The sequence below is a fragment of the Falco naumanni genome, chromosome 5 (assembly GCF_017639655.2).
Source record: "Falco naumanni isolate bFalNau1 chromosome 5, bFalNau1.pat, whole genome shotgun sequence".
NCBI classification, from domain to species: Eukaryota; Metazoa; Chordata; class Aves; order Falconiformes; family Falconidae; genus Falco; species Falco naumanni.
In genome coordinates, this window is record NC_054058.1 from 77,932,013 (window position 1) to 77,951,725 (window position 19,713).

The 19,713-nt window shown below is 70.3% G+C and overlaps 3 protein-coding genes across 5 annotated transcripts; 1 reads left to right on the forward strand and 2 right to left on the reverse strand.

Annotated features, from left to right (window-relative positions):
- Positions 1-394: 394 nt before the first annotated feature.
- On the reverse strand, positions 395-10,688 carry LOC121088295 (myeloid-associated differentiation marker-like). Of its 3 annotated transcripts, XR_005827887.1 has the most exons (7): positions 10,581-10,688; positions 10,250-10,300; positions 9,686-9,799; positions 8,478-9,234; positions 7,777-7,882; positions 6,665-6,822; positions 6,168-6,349 (listed from the first exon to the last, which is right to left on the reverse strand). XR_005827887.1 is itself a non-coding variant. In XM_040594150.1 (4 exons), the coding sequence occupies exon 4, from the start codon at positions 1,748-1,750 to the stop codon at positions 878-880; it is 873 nt and encodes a 290-aa protein (XP_040450084.1). In that variant the 5' UTR covers positions 1,751-1,754; positions 4,101-5,001; positions 5,409-5,487; positions 5,591-5,688; the 3' UTR covers positions 395-877. The 3 variants fall into 3 exon arrangements, 1 of the variants encoding a protein (XP_040450084.1); XR_005827886.1 differs by lacking the exons at positions 6,168-6,349; positions 6,665-6,822; positions 7,777-7,882; ... (2 more) ...; positions 10,250-10,300; positions 10,581-10,688 and adding exons at positions 395-761; positions 803-1,754; positions 4,101-5,001; positions 5,409-5,487; positions 5,591-5,688; XM_040594150.1 differs by lacking the exons at positions 6,168-6,349; positions 6,665-6,822; positions 7,777-7,882; ... (2 more) ...; positions 10,250-10,300; positions 10,581-10,688 and adding exons at positions 395-1,754; positions 4,101-5,001; positions 5,409-5,487; positions 5,591-5,688.
- A 741-nt stretch (positions 10,689-11,429) lies between these two features.
- Positions 11,430-14,148, forward strand: LOC121088294. The gene is made up of 5 exons (XM_040594149.1): positions 11,430-11,503; positions 11,609-11,694; positions 11,966-12,068; positions 12,564-12,684; positions 13,450-14,148. The coding sequence occupies exons 2-5, from the start codon at positions 11,617-11,619 to the stop codon at positions 14,033-14,035; spliced, it is 888 nt and encodes a 295-aa protein (XP_040450083.1). The 5' UTR covers positions 11,430-11,503; positions 11,609-11,616; the 3' UTR covers positions 14,036-14,148.
- Positions 14,060-19,247, reverse strand: TMEM143 (transmembrane protein 143). Its single transcript, XM_040596585.1, has 7 exons — positions 18,250-19,247; positions 17,869-17,973; positions 17,113-17,307; positions 16,469-16,623; positions 15,757-16,273; positions 15,100-15,265; positions 14,060-14,652 (listed from the first exon to the last, which is right to left on the reverse strand). Exons 1-7 carry the CDS (start codon positions 19,096-19,098, stop codon positions 14,060-14,062), a joined length of 2,580 nt encoding a protein of 859 aa, XP_040452519.1. The 5' UTR covers positions 19,099-19,247.
- Between the last annotated feature and the right edge of the window lie 466 nt (positions 19,248-19,713).

The window sequence follows — 19,713 nt, forward strand, 5'->3', positions numbered from 1 at the left end:
CCTGGGTCCCTTCTCCCCTCCCCCACCTTTGGGGGAACTGGGCGGGGTTGGGGGAAGGGGAGGGGGAGTGGGCAGGGTAAGGGCGCGTCCCCTCTGCGCCCCCCTCCCCGCTTTTAAAGGCTGATAAACTGGGGGGCGTGGCCGGGGAGAGGCTCCGCCCATTTTGTGCCCCCGCCCACTGGACTGACCCACCCCCCGCTCGGAACCCCCCCCACGTGTCCAGCGTTCTCGTGCACCCTATTGGCCCCCCCGACGTGTGGCCGCCCCCCCCTGCCGCGACCCTCACACATAGACCCAGCGGCGCCTTTAAGAAGCAGAAATTCCCTTTAATGACATCGCAGCCCCGCCGCTCTCCCCCCCCCATTTAAGGCTGCGCGGCCCCTTTAAGGCGCCCCCCCCCTCCCCCCCCCACGGTGGCCCCGGGGGGCCCCATCCGGCCCCGGGGGAGTGGGTGGGGCTGGAGACCCCCGTGTTGGCTGGATCCTGCCCCACAGCAGATCGGGCCCGATCCTGCCCCACAGAGGGTCCACTACCCCTTTAGGGGTCAGATCCTGCCCTGGGGGGGATCCATGACCCCCCTGAAGGCCAGATCCTGCCCCACAGGGGTCCATAACCCCCTTAGGGGCCCGATCCTGCCCCACAGAGTGTCCATGACCCCTACCAGGGCCTAATCTTGCCCCCCCGAGAGGCTCCATGACCCCCTTAGGGGCCAGATCCTGCCCTGGGGGGGAGCTCCAGGACCCTCTGTGGGGGATTCACGAACCCCTGGGGGGCCCGATCCTGCCCCACAGAGGCTCCACGACCCCCTGGGGGGCCCTGTGCCCACCTGTGGGCCCCGATGCGGCCAGGGGGTGCCCCCCGCCCCGTGCCCCCCCCCTCACGCCCTGAGCAGCACCAACCGGCCAGTCTGCACCAGGTCAACACCATAGGCCAGCAGGTTGATGGCGGTGAGCAGCGCCACCAGCACCCACCGATCCCAGGGGCAGGTGGGGCCGCAGCCCCCTGGGCGCCGCGGCTGGCCCCCCATCTCCTCACGGAAGCTGTAGAGGGGCCAGAGGACGGCGGCAGCGCCGTAGGCCAGGACCCCCGCCGCCGCGTAGGCCCCCAGCGCCCGGCGGGTGGCCACGGGGTCCTGCCCCCAGCCGCAGCCCCCCCACCCCCACAGGCAGCCCCCCACCAGCAGTGCCCCCAGCGCGAAGGAGGTGCAGTAGATGCCCAGGCACCAGCGCCAGGCCGGGGGGCCCGAGCCCGCGCCCTGCTCGGCTGCTAGCCCCAGCAGCAGCAGGGCCAGCAGGGTCTCGGCCACCTTCAGCAGCCCCGGCGGTGTGGCCAGCAGCGGGGCACTCTGCCCGGGCCGGGCACGGTCCCGCGCCACCTCGGCAGCGTAGGCCAGGGCGGCCAGGCAGGAGGCGGCGGTGGCGGCGGCGCGCAGCGCATGGGGCCTCGTGCCGGCGTCGCGCCCGTCGTGGCGGCGCAGGTGGCCCAGGCCCCAGATGGTGGCGGCGGCGGCGCAAGCGATGGCAGCGGCGGCAGCGTAGGCCAGCGGCAGGTCGCGGCGGGGCGGCGGGCGGCCCAGGGCATCGGCGGCGAGGAGGAGAAGGGTGAGGATGAAGCAGAGGGCCCAGGCGGCCACACAGCCGTCGCCCTCACCTGGGAGCCAGGGGCCGGCGGCTGCCGCCGTGCTGAAGGCCAGGCAGCAGCTCAGCGCCTGCACACAACGCAGCAGGGACGGCGGGCGGCAGGTTGGCATGGGGCTGTGGGGAGAGGGGGGGTTAGGGGGCTGGGGGGGATTCAGGGGGCTGGGGGGTCAGGGGGGGCTGCAGGGAGAGGGGGGGGTTAGGGGGCTGGGGGGGATTCAGGGGGCTGGGGGGTCGGGGGGCTGCGGGGAGAGGGGGGGTTAGGGGGCTGGGGGGGATTCAGGGGGCTGGGGGGTCAGGGGGACTGCGGGGAGGGGGGGGTTAGGGGGCTGGGAAGATGGGGCAGGGAGGGGTGTTAGGGGGCTGGGGGGGGCAGGGGTGGTTAGGAGGCTGGGGGGGCTGTGGGGAGGGAGGGGAGGGAGCTGGGAGGGTCAGGGGGGCTGCGGGGAGAGGGGGGGTAGGGGGCTGGGAGGGGCTGGGGTGTGTGTCAGGGGACTGAGGGGGTCAGGGGGGCTGCAGGGAGGGGGGGTCATGGGGCTGGGGGTCAGGGGGGCTGCAGGGAGAGGGGCGTCAGGGGGACTGGGGGTTGGGAGAGGTCAGGGGACAGGGGGCGAGGGGGTCCGGGTGGTTCAGGGGGTTGTAGGGGCAGGGATGGCTGGGTCAGGGGGTGTAAGGGCAGGGATGGAGGGGTAAAGGGGGTGTAAGGGCAGGGAGTGGGTGTAAGGGCAAGGATGAGTGTGTAAGGGGGTGTAACAGCAGGGACGGGGGTTTAAAGGGGGTGTAAGGGCAGGGAGGGGGGTGTGAAGGCAAGGAGGAGTGTGCAAGGTGGGGTAAGGCGGTGTAAGGGGAGTGTAAGTGGGCGTAAGGGCAGGAATGGTTGTATAACGAGAGTGTAAGGGCAGGGATGAGGGTGTAAAGGGGGTGTAAGAGCAGGGATGGGAAGTAAGGGGGGTGTAAGGGCAGTGATGGGATGTAAGGGGGGTGTAAGGGCAGGGATGGGATGTAAGGGGGGTGTAAGGGCAGGGATGGGATGTAAGGGGGGTGTAAGGGCAGGGATGGGATGTAAGGGGGGTGTAAGAGCAGGGATGGGGCGTAAGGGCAGGGATGGGGTATAAAGGGGGTGTAAAGGCAGGAATGGGATGTAAGGGGGGTGTAAGGGCAGTGATAGGGGTGTAAGGGGGGTGTAAGGGCAGGGATGGGGCGTAAGGGCAGGGATGGGGTATAAAGGGGGTGTAAGGGCAGTGATAGGGGTGTAAGGGGGGTGTAAGGGCAGGGATGGGGCGTAAGGGCAGGGATGGGGTATAAAGGGGGTGTAAGGGCAGTGATAGGGGTGTAAGGGGGGTGTAAGGGCAGGGATGGGGCGTAAGGGCAGGGATGGGGTATAAAGGGGGTGTAAGGGCAGTGATAGGGGTGTAAGGGGGGTGTAAGGGCAGGGATGGGGCGTAAGGGCAGGGATGGGGTATAAAGGGGGTGTAAGGGCAGTGATAGGGGTGTAAGGGGGGTGTAAGGGGAGGGGTGGGGTATAAAGGGGGTGTAAGGGCAGGGATGGGATGTAAGGGGGGTGTAAGGGCAGGGATAGGGTGTAAGGGCAGGGATGGGGGCTGTCAGGGCAAGGGTCAGTGTGCAAGGGGGTGTGAGGGGGGTGTAGGGGCACAGAGGGGCGTGCAAGGGGTGTGCAAGGGGGTGAATGGGCACCTGGTGTGTAAGGGGGTGTCAGGGCAGGGATGGGTGTGTAAGGGTAGTGACAGGCGTGCGAGGGGCGTGCAAGGGCAGGGGTGGGGCTGGGAGGGCAAGGGCGAGCGTGTAACGGGGGTGTAAGGGTAGGGATGGGTGTGCACGGGGGGTCCGGGGGGGGGGTTCCTGGGGCATCAAGGTACCCCCAGACATAGTTGAAGGGGGGTCCTGGGGGGGGACTTGGGTGTCAAGGGACCCCCACCCACAGTTGAAGGGGGTTCCTGGGGGGGGACTGGGGCATCAAGGGACCCCCACCCATAGTTGGGGAGTCCTGGGGGGGGACGGGACTCGGGTGTCAAGGGACCCCCACCCATAGTTGGGGGATAGTCCTGGGGACACATCCAGGTGTCCGGGAGGGGGACCCCCACCACCCCACCCATAGTCGTGGGGTGCCAGGGCAGGGACCCCGGCGTCCGGCCCCCCTGGGGAGGGATGGGCGCGGTCAGGGCTATGCCCATATAAGGCCTGGAGACTATCCCGCCCCACCCCCCCATATCCTGGAGGGGGTCGCCCCGCCCCCACCCGGGCGCTGGCTGCATCCTGGGGGGGTGGGGTGGGGAAGGGGCAGGCGTGGGGGTGCCCCCCACCCATAGTTGGGGTGTGCCAGGGTGGGGGACCGGGAAAGGTTGTTGTTTTTTGCGTTTTTTTGGGGGGGAGGGGGGGCACCCCGGGTCCTCAGGATCCCACACATCGCCCCCCGCCCCCCAAACCCAGAACCGCGGTACTCACCCGAGCGGGTTCGGGTCTTCCGGGCGGATTCGGAACCCTTCGGGTGGGGTCGGGTCTCACCGGGGTGGGGTCTCTTGGGGGTTCAGGACCTTTCGGGTGGGCTCGGGTCTCTCCGGGATGGTTCGGGTGTCTCCGGAGGTCGGGTCCCTCCGGGTTCAGGACCTTTCGGGTGGGCTCGGGTCCCTGCGGGATGGTTCGGGTCTTTCCGGAGTTCGGGTCCCCCCGGGTTCAGGTCCCTTCGGGCGTGTTCGGGTCCCTCCCGGTTCGGCTCCTTCCGGACGCGTTCGGGTCTCTCCGGACGGGACGGTCCCGGCTCGGGTCTCTCCGGGCGGTGTCCGCCGGGGCGGGGGCGGGGCAGGGGAGTGGGCGTGGCCGTGGCGTGACGTTAGGGGGTCTCGGGGTGACGTCAGGGGATCCCCGGGAGTGGGGTGTGCTGGGGGGTGGAGGGGAGCCCTGGGGTGTGCCTGGGGGGGGACACACGGGGGGGTCATGGGGGGACACGGGGGGGGACAATGAGCGGTCACGGGGGGGGGGCCGCCCACGTGTGTCCCCAGGCCGGGCGGTGGCGAGGGGGGGGGGATAACACGGGTGAGGGATGGGCAGCGCCCCCTCCCCTCCCCCAGCTCCTCTTGGGCCGTTTCAGGCTGTTTTGGAAAGTTTCGCCGTTGCCGGGGCAACGCAACCGCGACGGCCCCAAATATTTGGTTTCTGTGACAACCCGCGGGGGCAGGGGGGGGGCCGGACATGGGTGGGGGACACACGGGTGTGGGGGGGTAGAGCACGGCCCGGACACCTGGGACCCCCATGGGGGAGCATGTCAGGGCTCCGGGGGGTCCTGGGCCCCACCCAAGTCCAGCCAGAGGCTCTGGGGGGTGGGGGGGGCCCCCTCGCGGCTCAGCACCTGTGGGGGGGAGGGGGGTTATGGAGGGATCCCTCCACCCATGGACCCAGGTGTCTGGGACCCCCACCCATGGACCAGGGACCTCCACCCAGGCATCCGGGACCCCACACCCATGGCCCTGGGACCCCCACCCATGGCCCCAGGTGTCTGAGACCCCTCACGCATGGGCCTGGGACCCTGACCCATGGGCCAAGGACCCCCACCCACAGACCCAGGCATCTGGGACCCCCCACCTGTGGCCCTGGGACCCCCACCCAGGGACCAGAGACCCTCACCAATGGCCCTGGGACCCCCACCCATGGACCCAGGCATCCAAGACCCCCCCCCCACATGGACCAAGGACCCCCACCCATGGACCCAGACATCTGGGACCCCCCACCCACAGACCCCAGCGTGTGGCCCCCCACCTCCCGCAGGGCACGCTCGCGCAGCTCGCCGTGGGTCAGGGGTCTCTCCTCCTCCTCCTCACACACAGCCAGGTCCTCCCTGGGGGGCAGGGTGGGGGGCACCCATGGGGCTGCAGCCAGGAACACACACACCATGCCCCCCCACAGCCAGGGGGGGACCACCCAGGGGTCTGGGGGCTCACCTGGGGCTGGGGGGCTGGGGGGGGGGTGGGGCGGCCCCCCCAGGGCTGAGCTGCTGCTGCATCCTCGGCCCCTGCTGGGACCTGTGGGGGGTGAGGTGGGGCAGCAGGGACCCTGCAGCCCCCCAGCACCCCAGGGTCCCAGTGCCCACCCCGGACCCCCAGATCCCCTCCAGGGCCCCAAATCGCCACCCCAAGACCCCCCTGTTGCCCCCCAGCATCCCCCAAAGCTCCCCAAGGCCCCCAGTGTGGCCCCCAGTTGCCCCCCATGATGACCCCAGGTCCCCAATTGTCCCCCCCCAGGCCCCCAGTTGCCCCTCAAGGCCCCCAGTTGCCCCCCCAACGTCACCAGCTGACCCTCCAATTACTCCTCAGGGTCCCAAATCGCCCCTCCCCCCCAACCCCTAGTTGCCCCCCAGTATGCCACTCAGCACCCCCAGTTGCCCCCCAGGGTGACCCCAGACCCCCAGTTACACCCCCAGGCCCCTCAGCTGCCCTCCAGTATGCCACTCAGCACCCCCAGTTGCCCCCCAGGGTGACCCCAGGCCCCCAGTTGCCCCCCAGCCCCCCCATCACCTGGGGGGGGGGTGTCCCTGCTCAGCAGCAGCAGCTGGGTAACCCTGTCCTCCAGACGCTGCAGCTGTGCCCGCAGCGGGTCGGGGTCAAGGTCAGGGTCGGGGTCAAGGTCAGGGTCGGGGTCAAGGTCAGAGGCAGGGGTCACATCCTGCCCCTGGTCCAGCTGGGCCAGCAGCGCTGCCACGCCTGCGGGCAGAATGCCTGGGTGTCATCCCCCCCCCAACCCTGCCCCCCAGCCTCCTGCCTCCCCCAAAACCTGCCCCCCCCCCCAAACCTGGGTGCCCCCTGAAATCACAGGGGAGTGTCCCCCCAGTTCCTGAGCCCCCCCCCCCCAACCCCCTGGGTGCCCCCCCAAACCTGCCCCCCCAACCCCTGGGTGCCCCCTCCAAGCCCTGGGTCCCCCAAAATATTGGGATTCTGCCCCCAAGATATCAGAATCCCCCCAGATATGGGGGTCCCCCCAGGTGTTGGGGCCCCCCCGGGGTGTTGGGACCTCCGTACCGTCCTCTAGGACCCCCAGCAGGTTCCTCCCATGCTGGGCCCGATCCTGCAGCTCGCGGGTCTCCTGGGCAGCGGCCGCCTGCGCCTCCTCCAGTGCCGCCAACTCAGGGTCCCCCAGGGCCCCCCCCCAGCTCCTCCACCGCCACCACTGCCTGCAGCTGCGGAGGGGGGTCAGGGGGTCCTGGAGGGCTCTGGGGGGGAATTGGGGGGGTAGGGGGGTCCCTAGGGGGGTACTGGGGGGCTCTGGGGGGATTACTGGGGTCCCGAGAGTGTTACTAGTGTCCTTGGGGGGATACTGGGGGGGTGTTGGAGTCCCTGGGGGGACACTGGGGGGCTCGTGGTGGTATCAAGGGGATATTGGGGTTCGTGGAGGGTATTGGGGGTCCTGGTGGGGATATTAGGGGTCCCAAGTTGGGTATGAGTGGGCTCTAGGGGGTCCTGGGGTCCCAGAGGGGGTATTGGGGGATCCTGGAGGGCTCTGGGGTGTTATTGGGGGTCCTGGGGGGCTCAGGGGGGTTACTGGGGAGATATTGTGGTCCCTGGAAGGTACTGGGAGTCCAGGGGGGGTCTCGGGGGGTCCGGGGGGGGGTTATTGGGGGTCCTGGGGGGCTTGGAGGGGTATCAGGGGGTCCCTGGGGGTCCCAGGGTGGGTATGAGGGGGCTCTAGGAGGTACTGGGGGTCCAGGAGGGGTATCAAGGGGTCCCAGGATGGGTCTCGGGGGAAGAGGGGGGCAGGGGGTGTCCCAGGGGTCCCACCTGCTCCAGGCGCTGGCGCAGCCGCTGCAGCTGCCGGTGCTGTTCCGCCACCAGCAGGAAGCGGGAGAAGGTCTGCGCCTCCCCTGCACCCCCACACCGCTGTGACCCCCAGGAGCCCCCTGCAGCCCCCACCCCCGGACCCCCCCGCAGCCCCCACACACACCCCGGACCCCCCCGCAGCACCACCCTCCCACCACCACAAGGACCCACCCCGCAGCCCCCCACCTCCACCCCCCCCACCCCCCCCGGGACTCCCCCACAGCCCTCTACGCCCACTCCCCCCACCCCGCCAGGATCCCCCTGCAGCCCCCCTTCCCAGGACCCCCCGCAGCCCCCACCCACCAGCCCCCCCTCACCGTCCACCCAGGCATCCTCCGCTGGGGTCTCCAGCCCCTCCCCCATCCCATCGGGGGGAAGCTCAGGGGGTTCTGTTGGGGGCCAGGAATCCGGGGGGGGGCCGTGCTGAGGGGGTACACTCGTCAGCCAGGCCAGGGGGCACCCAGGGGTCTGGGGGGGGCACCCAGGGGTCTGGAGGGGGGGACGCACACCCAGGGGTCTGGGGGAGGCACCCAGGGGTGAGGTGGGGGGGCGGAAAGCACACCCCGAGGGGTCCGGGGGGATCACCCAGGGATCGGGGGGGGCACCCAAGGGTCCAGGGCAGTAACTCAAGATGGGGGGCCACCCGGGGAGGGGAGCACCCAGGGACCTGGGGGGAGGGTGTCACCCAGGGGTCCCAGGGAGAGTGGGCCACCCAGCGGTCACCCAGGTCTGAGGGGGGGCACCCAGGGGTCCCGGGGGAGAGGGGGCACGCAGAGGGCTCAGGGGGGTCATCCAGGGACCTCGGGGGGGGCACCCCGGGGTCCGGGGGGGGCACCCAGGGGTCACCCAGGTCTGGGGGGCGGCACCCAGGGGTCCTGAAGAGGGCACCTAGGGGTCTGGAGGGGGGCGGACAGACACCCAGAGGTCCGGGGGGGGCACCCAGGGATCACCCAGGTCCAGGGGGGCACCCAGGGGTTGGGGGGGTCACCAGGTGGTACCTGGGGGGGAGGGGGTGTACCTGGGGGGGGGCGGGGTCTCTCCTTGGCCGCCATGAAGAGTCGCAGCCGCCGCTGCTGGGCCCGCAGCCGCCCCCCCTGCTGCCCCCTCCCCCCGCACCGCCAGCGCTCGCTGCTGCGCCCCCCCCCGGCGCTCCCCCCCGGCCCCTTGCACCCCCTGCATCGGTCAGGGGTCAGGGGTCAGAGGTCAGGGGGTACCACCTGCCGGTCAGGGCTGGGGGCACTGCGGGGGCAGGGGGGGTCAAGGGGTACCCAGGGGGTTGGGGGGGGCGGCACTCGGGGGTCTGGGGGGCACCCGGGGGGGTCAGGGGTGCCAGGGGGTCCCAAGGGAGGTCCCAGGGCAAGTCAGGGGGGTCAGGTGATCCCAGGGAATCCCAGGGGAATCATGGGGGTCCCAGAGGTCCCAGGGGGTCAGGGAGTCCCAGGGGAGTCATGAGGGTCCCAGGGGATCCCACAGGATTCCAGAGGGGTCAGGTGGTCCTGGGGGGGTTGGGGGGGGCCTCAGGGGTCCCAGGGGATCCCAGAGGAATCACGAGGGTCCCAGGGGGGGCAGGGGGAGTTATGAGGGTCCCAGGGGATCCCAGGGGAGTCAGGTGGTCCTGGGGGGTTGGGAGGGCCGCAGGGCTCCCAGGGGGGAGAGGGTGGGGCACAGGGGTCCCAGGGGGGTCGGGGGGGCCGCAGGGATCCTTGCCTGTGGCTCCGGGCAGCCGCCACCTGCGCCTGGACCGACTCGATCTCCCGCTGAGTCTCCTCCAGCTCCTGCGGCCAATCAGAGCCCTGCGTCAAACCCGCGTCAGCACGGGATCCCCCTCCCAGCCAATGAGAGCCTTGTGTCACACCCACGTCAGTGTGGGATCCCCCTCCCAGCCAATCAGAGCCCTGTGTCACATCCTCCTCAGCATGGGATCCCCCTCCCGGCCAATCAGATCCCCCCCCATTCCACCAGGGTCACTGTGGGATCCCCCTCCCAGGGGGATGCAGGGGGATCCTGGGGAGTGGTGGGATGCAGGTGTAGGGGTTGTCTGGGGATCCTGGGATCAGGGGATCCTGATGTGGGGGATCCTGGTGCAGGGAGATCCCAGCATGGGGGATCCAGGGCACGGGGGGATCCTGGGTGCAGGGGGATCCCGGGTGCAGGGGGATCCCAGGTTCTGAGGGGATCTGGGGTACAGGGGGATCGAGTGGATCCTGGCGCGGGGATTGGGCTCACCCAGGTGCGGAGCCGCAGGAGCTGCTGCAGGTGCCGCCGCTCCCCCCGCAGCCGCTCCAGATCCTGGCGCAGCGCAGAAACCCGGCCCAGGGACCCCCCCAGCGCCGCCCCCGCCTGCGGGGCTGTCAGCGGGGGGGCAGGGGGCAGGGACCCCCCCAGGGACCCTCCCACCTGACAACCCCCACCTGACATCCCCCTGCAGGGACCCTCCCAGCAGGGGCAGGGACCCCAGGGACACCCCCCCCCGGCACCGCCCCCCACCAGAGACCCCCCCAGCGCTACCCCCCCCTGCGGGCCCGTCATCGGGGGGAGGGCAGGATCCCCCCCAGGGACCGGCCCCCCTCCCCACCTCAGTGACCCCAGGGACGCCCCCCAAGGAACACGCCCCCCAGGAACCCCCCTCGACCCAGCACCCCCGGCCCCCCAGGGACTCCCAGACCCGGGCACCCCATGGACACCTCCGAGACACACCCCCCCCAGCATGCTCCCCCCCCGGGACCCCCCCCCCCCCAGGACCTGGGATGCCCTGAGGGAAACCCCACCCATGGGACCCCCCCCCCTCACCCGCTGCAACTGATCCTCCAGCGCCAGCAGCCGCTTTGCTGCGTCCCCCATCTGGGGGGGGAGGGGGGAGTCAGGACCCCCAGGGACGCCCCCCACCCGGGGGGCCGCCCCGCGGAGCGCTCCCGCCCCACGGAGACCCCACCCCCGGCCCACAGAGACCCCTGTCCCATGGAGCGCCCCTGCCCCCCCGCCTCCCCCGCCCCACAGCCACCCCGCCCCACAGCCTCCCCTCAAGCCCCACATCCCTCCGCCTGCCACCCAGCACCCCTACATCCCCCCCACCCCACAGCCCCTCATATCCCCCCCAGCCCCACATCCCCCCGCCCGGTACCTCTGTGAGCCGCAGGTTCGGGGCTGGCGCGGGTTTGTTGGTAGCAACCGGCGTCAGGGAGGGGGCAGGGGTGGAGGGGGGAGGGGCGAGGGGCGGATGGGGGAGGGGCGGAGGTGAAGGGGGGCTGCCCTACACCCCCCACAGCACTCCACAAGGGCCCCCTCAGCCCCCCCAGTGCCCCCCAACTGCTCCCAGCCCCCACAGCCCCCTCGCATGCCCCCACCCCCCCGCCCCGATCACGTGACCCGGGGCGGGGCTTCTGTCACGTGACACCGGTCCCATTACCATAGTGATGGAAAGGGGGCGGCGCCATGCCTCGTGGGGGTGGTGGTGGGAGCTGTCCATCATGGGAATCAGCCAATCAGAGGCTGGGTGGAGCCCCGGTTTGCAGCCAATCAGGGGTGGGGCGTGGCCCTGCGGTGCTGGATCTCAGCAGATTTGGACCAATCAGGGAACAGGGGGCAGTTTCCCCCCCCCCCCCCGGCCCTTGCAGCCAATCAGGTGCTGCACTTCACTCCCCCCCCCCCCCAACCTAACCAGCCAATGGGGGCCACCATGGCAGTTGGGCACCTAAGAATCTGACCAATCAGGGGCTCCTAAAGTTCTCAGCCAATCAGGGGCTACAAAAGTTCTGAGTTAATCAGGGTGAAGGTCTGGGGGGGGGGGGGGGGTGTTTGTGTGCCCATAGCTGGAGGCAGGAGCCAATGGGATGTGGGATCCAGTGGATGCTGGGCTTAGCCAATCAGCAGCCAGAATTTGGGAGGGGTGGGGGCGGGACCCAGGCGTCCAGGCCCCATAGGGGTGGGGTGGGGTCTGGGTGGGGGAGGGGGGCAGGGGTGGGGCGGGGGAGGGAGGGAGGGACCGGAACGACTGGGTCCTGTCCCGGGTGTAACGGATCCAGTGCCCAGCTGCAGGGGCCAGAGGTGGGTGGCTGGGAGGGGGGGGTGGAGGGCGGGGGGGCTGAGGAGGGGGCTGGGGGGTGGGTCTTCTTACCCCTCCCCCACTCGGTCGCATACCCCCCCCCCCAGCTCCCGCCATGAGCTTCCTCCTGTTTGCCGTTACTGCTCTCCACGTCCTCGTCCTCGTCCTCCTCTTCGTCGCCACCCTAGACAAGGTAGGACCCCATAACCTGCCCCATAGCCTGCCCCACAGCGGGGGGGCCGGGCAGCCTGCCCCATATCATGCCCCACAGCGGAGGGCCTGGGCAGCCTGCCCCAGAACCTGCCCCACAGCAGGGGGGCCGGGTGTCTGGGACCCATAGTGTGCCCCCTCCCAGCATCTGGGGCACTGGGGGTTGGGTGGTCCGGGCATGTGGGGCACCCTGGTACATGGGCCCCAGGGGTGCAGGCCCCATAGCGCACCCCACCCTCCCCACCCCCCCCCAGGCATGGTGGGTGCTGCCGGATGAGGAGACAGTGAACCTGTGGTACGACTGCGTCTTGCAGAACAGCACCCACAGCTGGGTCTGCGCCAGCGTCGCTGACAGCCGTGAGGCGCCGTGGGGCACGGCGGGGTGTGGGGGGCATGGGGGGCACAGGGGGCGTGGGCGGGCACACAAGGCATGGCAGGCACATGGGGCCTGGGGGGCACACGGGGCACATGTGGCATTGGGGGCACACAGAGCATTGGGGGCACGCGGGGTGTGGGGGGCACATGGGACATGAGGGACACATGGGGCATGGGGGTTACACGGGGTGTGGGGGGCACAGGGGGCATGGGGGGCACATGGGGCATTGGGGGCACACAGGGCGTGGGGGGTACCCAGGGCATGAGGGGCATATGGGGCGTGGGGGGCACACGGGGCATGAGGGGCACATGGGGCGTGGGGGGCATCTGGCACCCATGGGTGCCGTGGGTGTGGGGTACAGGCACACACAGGTACAGGGGTGCGTGGGGCAGGCGGTGTGGGGCAGGGCGATGTGTGGGGCATGTGCCGCGGGGTGCTGACGGCCGTGCCCCCCAGCGTGGCTGCGGGCGGTGCAGGGGCTGATGGTGGCGGCCCTGCTCCTCTCCAGTGCTGCCTTCGCGCTCTTCGTGTGGCAGCTGCACACGGGGCCCCGCGGGCTTCTCTTCTCCGCCTCGGGGGGCACCCAGCTCCTGGCAGGTCAGTGGGTGCCCCCCATGCCCCCCCCCCCTCCAACTCCTGCCCCCCCGGGTGCCCCCTCCCAGACACCAGGGTGCCCCTGAACCCCTGGGGGCCCCTCCAAAAAAACTGGGTCCCCTCAGACCCCTGGGTGCCCTGCCCGGGCGCATGGGTGCCCCCCCCAATCTCTGGGTAACCCCCCAAACTCCTGTGTCCCATGGGTGGGGGGTCTCCAGGGTCCCCCACCAAACCCCCGGGTCCCCTCCCCAAAAACTTGGGTCCCATGGGTGGGGGGGATCTCCTGAACCCCTGGGTGCCTCCCCCCGGACCCCTATGTCCCATGGGGGGGGTGTCCTCGTTCCCCCCCAGACCCCTGGGTGCCCCCCTGGACCCCTGGGTGCTCCCTTCTGACCCCTGGGTGATCCCCTAGACCCCTGTGTCTCCTCCCCAAAAACTTGGCTCCCATGGGTGGGTACCCCCTGGGTGGGGTGGAGGTGGTGGGGGGAGGGGGGACATCCAGCTGCCGGGTGCCCCTCCCCCCCCCCCAGCGCCCCCTAACGGCTGGGTGATGCCAGGGCTGGCGGTGCTGGTGGCAGCGGCACTGTACGCGGCGTGGGGGGGGCGCCCCCCCGGGGGCCGCTTCGGCCACTGCTTTGTGCTGGCCTGGCTCTGCGTCCCACTCGCCCTGGCCAGCGGTGTCACCTACATCCACCTGCGCAAGCGGGAGTGACCCCGCCCACTGCCACGCCTGCCGACACACCCGCCGCACCCCCCACCCTGCCACAGCCCCTGCTGCCGCCCTGCTGCCCGCCTCGCCGCACCCAACTGGGGCAATGACGCAACTGCTGGTATCACCAATGGTGTCAGTGTGTCCAGTGATGTCATCAGTAGGACCAACGTGGCTGATGGCATCACTGATGGTGTCAACGTAGCCAGTGATGTCATCAACAGGACCAGCGTGGCCAATGGTGTCAGTGTGGCCAGTGACATCATCAACCAGACCAACATGGCCGATGGTGTTGCCAGTGGTGCCAATGTGGCCAATGATGTCATCAACCAGACCAACATGGGCAGTGACATCAGCAGCAGGACCAGCATGGCTGATGACATCGCCAATGGTGTCAGCGTGGCCAGTGGTGCCATCAACAGGACCAACATGGCTAACGGTGTCAATGTGGCCAGTGACATCATCAACCAGATCAATGTGGCTGATGGCATCACCAATGGTGTCAACATGGCCAGTGACATCATCAGCAGAACCAACATGACCGACAGCATTGCCAGTGACATCACCAACGGCACCAGCACGGCCGATGGCATCGCCACTGACACCACCAAAGCCATGGCCGTGCCTGGCCCCGCCCCCACATGATGTCATCACAGCACAGGCATGACGTCACGGGTTGGGTGTGACGTCACGGGCTGGGTGTGACGACAGGGGCTGGTCCCCACCCCTGCTGGGAGGAATAAAAGCCGGATGCTTGAGGCACTGTGGGTAATGGTAGGGGGTGTCGGGGCTACCCCAGGGCATTGTGGGTAATGGGGTGCCCCAGGGCGTTGTGGGTAGCGAGGCTGCCCCGGGGCACTGTGGGTAGCAGATGCAGAGCCAGGCATAGCTGGGACCCGCTTTATTGCCCCCTGCCGCAGCAGGCCAGGGGGCGCCGGGCTCAGGGGGGGCCGGGGGGTGCTCCCCCAGGCCGGGGTCCTCCCCCAGGGCCCGCAGGCGCTGGCAGGCCCTGCGGGCAGGGAAGGCCAGGGCCAGGCCGAAGCGGTGCTGCAGCCAGGCCTCCACCTCGGCCTGCAGCCGCGCCTCCACCGGCGACAACGACGCTGACACCGCCTCCAACGCCGACGCTGACTGCATCGATGCCACCGCCACCTTGGCCTTTGCAGCCTCCGCAGCCTCCCCTATGGCCATCACTGCCACCGGGGCCTGTGCCGGTGCCACAGCCTGTGCTTCGGCCTCCATCACAGCCTGGGCCTGGGGGCCTGAGGGAGGGGGAGTTCTGGGGGGTCCGGGTGGTCCAGCAGCGGCTGTCACCCATTGTACCCAGCACCCACCAGCTCTGGGGTGGCCCCATGGTTCCCCTATGGCCCCCCCCCCAGCCCCCCATAGCCCCCCACAGCCCCCTATGCCCCCCCCCGGCTCCCCATAGCCCATAGAGCCCCCCCCCAGTACCCCATGACTCCCTGTAGACCCCCACAGCCCCTCACAGCACCCCATGGTCCCCCTATGGCCCCCCACAGCTCCCCATAGCCCCCTATGGCCCCCCCCATCCCCCCCCAGCTCCCCATAGCCCCCCCACAACACCCCATGGTCCCCTATGCCCCCCCAGTTCCCCACAGACCCTCACAGCCCCCCAGCCCCCTCCCACTCATATTTCCCCTAATACCCCCATGTCCCTCACATCCCCCACGCCCCCTGCCCCCCCGCACCGCGGCAGCGCGGCAAGAAGGTGTGGGCCAGCAGCGCCTCCTTGGTGGCCTCATCCTGCGCCCGCCGGCTGAGCGCTGCCAGCAGCTCCCCGTGCTGCGCCGTGCCCCGCCGGTACCGGCTGCGCGCCAGCTCCAGTGCCGCCACCTCCCGCCGCCGTGCAAACGCCTGCGGGGGCCACGTGATTGTGTGTGATCGTGTGGCCTCGCACACATATCACATGTGCATCACGCCCCCCGGCGCACCCTTGCACGCCCTTGCACACACCTCGTGCCCTCAGACACCCTCCCGTGTGCATTGCGTGTGCATTGCGTGCCCCCACACACCCTCACACGTGCCTCACGTGCCCTCACGCACCATCATGTGTGCATCACGTGTGCCTCATGCCTCACGTGCCCTCACATGCCCTTGCACACCCTCACACATGCCTCACATGCTGTCATGCGCCATCACATGTGCCTCATGTGTGCCTCACCCCCACAGAAGCCCCCCATCCCCCCCGGGTCCGTCCCCCCCCCATCCCCCACCCCTTCCCCCCCCCCGCCCCTGTGTCCCTCCTCTCCCCGCCTTCCCCCCCCCAACCCTTAGGTCCCCCCACCTTTCCCCCTGCCCCCAACCCCTGGGTCCCCCGTAAAGCCCAGAGGTCCCCCCCTGCCCACCTTGGCTCCCCGGAAGGCAACAGCGGCCCCCAGCCCCAGCAGGAGCCCAGTGGCCCCCACCTTGAGGTCGGCCATGAGCCCCAGGCCCAGGTTGAGGAAGAGGAAGGTGGCCCAGGCTGCCAGCCCCAGGTGCAGCCGCGCCCGCGTCAGCCCGGGGGTCCGCACGCGCCCCCGTGCCAGCAGCAGCTCCAGCGCGTCTAGTGGCACCGCGCGGAATGATGCCAGCTCCAGCGCCCCGGCACGCGGCCGCGCCACCAGCACCACACGGCGAAAGAACCGCCTGTGGCCGGGGTGGGGTGGGGCAAAGCTGGCACCCCCAGACCCAAATCTGGCACCCCCAGACCCAAATCCAGCACACCCAGAACCCCCAGCCCTGAATCCACAGACTTGGCACCCCCAGCCCCAGCCCTGGCACCCCCAGACCCAAATCCACAGACTTGGCACCCACACACCCAGACATGGCACCCCCAGACCCAAATCCAGCACCCCCAGACCCAAATCCACAGACCCGGCACCCCTAGACCCAAATACAGCACCCCCAGACCCAAATCCACAGACCCAGACCCAAATCCCCCAGTACGCCCCTCCCCCCCCATTATGGGTCCCCCCATTTTGAGCCCCCCCATTATGGGACACCCAGCCCCATGGGCCCCCTATTATGCCCCCCCCCCAGCCCTCTGGGACCCTAGTTATGGAAACCCCAGCCCCATGCCCGGCCCCCCCTCCCCGACTGGCCTTTGGGGGGGCACGGGGGGGCGGCCCATAGCGCCAGCGGCGGGGGGCGGGGGCGGTGTCAGGGAGGGGTCCCACACACTGCCCCAGTGCCCAGAACTGGATCTCCTCGTACTCCTCCAGCTTCACTGACACCTGGAGGGGGGGGAGAGTGTGGGGCTGGGGGGGGCTAGAGGGCACGGGGCGTCATGGGGGGCTGGGGGGGAGATGGGGAGGCATGGGGGGCTGGGGACAAGGGGGCATGGCGGGTTGGGGAAGTCTATGGAGTGACTATGGGGGGCTGTGGGGAGTTGCGGGGGCTGTGGTATGGGTGGGCACAGGGGGCCATAGGGGGTTGGGGGGGCTCTCTGGGGGGCTATGGGCGGTTGGGGATGACGACACGCACCCAGCACCCTTTGCTCCCAGGGGTGCAGCACCCACCCGTGGGGTCCAGGGTGGGTTGGGGTGGGGCACCCCTCCTGGACCCTCACCCTGACCCCCATGGAGCCCCCAGCCCCAGCCCAGCCCCCCAACTCCCCCATAGCCCGGCTCCCACCCCTTCATAGCCCCCCCATGGCCCCCCCCGGCCCTGTTCCCAGCCCCCCATAGCCCTCCATGGCCCCCCAGCCCCCTGCCCTCACCCACCTGCACCTCGTCCTGTGGATGCTGCACCAGGAGGGCGAAGGCGATGGCGGCCTCAGGCAGGCGCTGGAAGTTGGCCTCGGCCAGCAGTGGGGCCAGCGCAGCCACCACACGCCGCTCCCGCTGGCCCCCCGGGGCGCCCCCCACGCGCCCCACAGCCATCGTGTCCCGGTCGGGGTCAATGGGGCCATACAGCGCCTGGGGGGGGACAGGGCTGCTGCCCCATGGCACCCAGGGGCACCCACAGCACCCAGGGGTAACCCATGGCACCCCAGCTCTGCTCCACGGCACCCGGGGGTACCCCATGGCACCCCAACTCTGCCCCACAGCACCCCTACCCTGGTTTTGGGGTACCTGGAGGTGCAGGTTGGGGGGACAGGGGGTTGGGGGGCAGTGGGAGGGCAGGTTGGGGGTGCAGGGTAGAGGATACTTGCAGGTGCAGCGGGTTGGGGGGCAGTGGGAGGGCAGTTGGGGGTGTAGGGTGGGGTGCACCTGCAGGTGCAGGGGGTGGGGGGGCAGGGTGGGGGGTACCACGGGTACAGGGGGTTGAGGGGCTAGGGAGTGGCAGTTGGGGGGGGGCGGGGGACAGGTATCGCAGGTGCAGGGGAGGGGGGGCAGTGGGGGGCAGTTTGAGGGGGCAGGGGGGGTACCTGCAGGTGCAGGGCGGGGCAGTGGAGGGGGGGGGGCAGGGGGCGTACCTGCAGGTTCAGAGGGGGGCACGGGGGGTACCTGCAGGTGCAGGGGGGGCAGAGGGGGTACCTGCAGGTGCAGGTGCAGCCGGTGGTACCGCGGGTGCAGCGCTTGGTCCAGGCGGGCGGTGAAGGCCAGGAAGGCCGCGCGGGCAGGGCCAGAGGGGTGGAACTCCTGGGGTCATGGGGTTATGGGGTCAAGGGTAGTGTGTCCCCCTGTCGCCCCATGACCCCCCCATGACCCAATGTGTCCCCCACATCCCCATGTGTCCCCGTGATGCCTGTGTCCCCCCCTGTCCCCCCCACAGCCCCCCGTCTCCCAGGTCCCCTCCATGGCCCCACATCCTCCCATGGGTCCCCACGGCCCCTTGTGCATCCCCATGGCCCCCTGCGCCCCCACATCCCCCATGTCCCCATGCGTCCCCCTGCCCCCCCCGTTCCCCCGTGTCACCGTCAGCAGGACGTGCTGCAGCTCCTCCCGGGACAGGGGGATGAAGCTGTCCCTGAACTGCTGCTCCCACCCCGGTGGCACCTCGGGGTGACGCCGACCCCGCGCCCGTGTCACCGCCGCCACCAGTGACGCCATCGAGGTGGCCGAGGCCACCGGCGAGGCCACTGGCAAGGCCAGCGCCTCCCGCGTGGCACGCAGCATGCTGTGACACACGCGCCTGGTGGTGATGGGGGGGGTCACCAGGCAGCCGTGTGTCCCCGCCTGTCGCACACACGTGTGCACACAGCAGGGCCCACAGCGCAGGCAGCAGGCCGTACGGGTGCAGCGGGTGCTGTGGGTGCAGCAGGTGTAGCGGGTGCAATGCAGGCTGCAGTGGGTGCTGTGCAGGGTGCAGCAGATGTAATGGGTGCATTGGGTGCAATGCAGGGTACAGCGGGTGCAATGCAGGCTGCAGTGGGTGCTGTGCAGGGTGCAGCAGTTGCAATGGGTGCAGCGGGTGCAATGCAGGCTGCAACAGGTGCTGTGCAGGGCACACTGGAGTGCAATGCAGGGTGCACTGTGTGCACTGGGGTGCAACAGGTGCCATGCAGGGTGCACTGGGGCGCAATGCAGGGAGCAGTGGGTGCAACACAAGCTGCAGGGGTGCAGCAGAAGGTGCAGCAGGTGCAACGCGGGGTGCACTGGGTACAATGCAGGGGTAGAGATAATGCAGTGTGGGAGACAACACCAGGGGCTCTGGGTGCATCGGAGTGCAGGCTGTGGTGCACTGTGGGTGCAATGTTGCATGCACCGGGTGCGATGCAGGGTGCAAGGGGGGGGTGCACGCAGTGGGTGCGATGCAGGGTGCATTGGGTGCAATTTCGGGTGCACGGGGTGGAGGGGGTGCTGGGGGGCATGCTGTGGGTACAGGGGAGTGCACTGGGGGCTCGGGGGTGCAATGCAGGGTACAGGTGGGGTGTGCAGTGGGGGTTCGGAGGGTTCAGGGAGGGGGATTTCAGGGGTGCAATGCAGGGTGCAAGTGGGGGTTCAGGGAGGGGGTGCGGGGGGGTGCAATGCAGGGTGCAGGTAGGTGGTGCGGGGGGAGCTGGGGGGTTTCAGGGGGGGGTTGGGCGGGGGGGGGGGTTGGGCGGGGGGTGCGCAGGCTGCCCGGCCCCGCTCCGCTGCCCCTGACCTGCGGCCGCCGCTGACATTGACATTGACGCTGCGCACGCGCGCGCTCAGCCCCGCCCCCCGCGCGCGCCTGCGCCGGACGGGAACGCGCGAGGGGCGGGGAGAGCGCGCGCGCGGGCCCCTCCTTGCCGCAAGGGCGGGAAGCGAAAGGGCGGGAAAGTGGCGCTGAGGGAGCGCGAGTGGCTCCGGCGGTGGGTGGGGACGGGGGGCTTCGGCTGGGGGTTCCCTCGGCCCGGGGGGGTCCCCTCAGCCCCAGTGGGTCCCCTTATCCCCGGGGGGGTTCCCTCAGCCCCG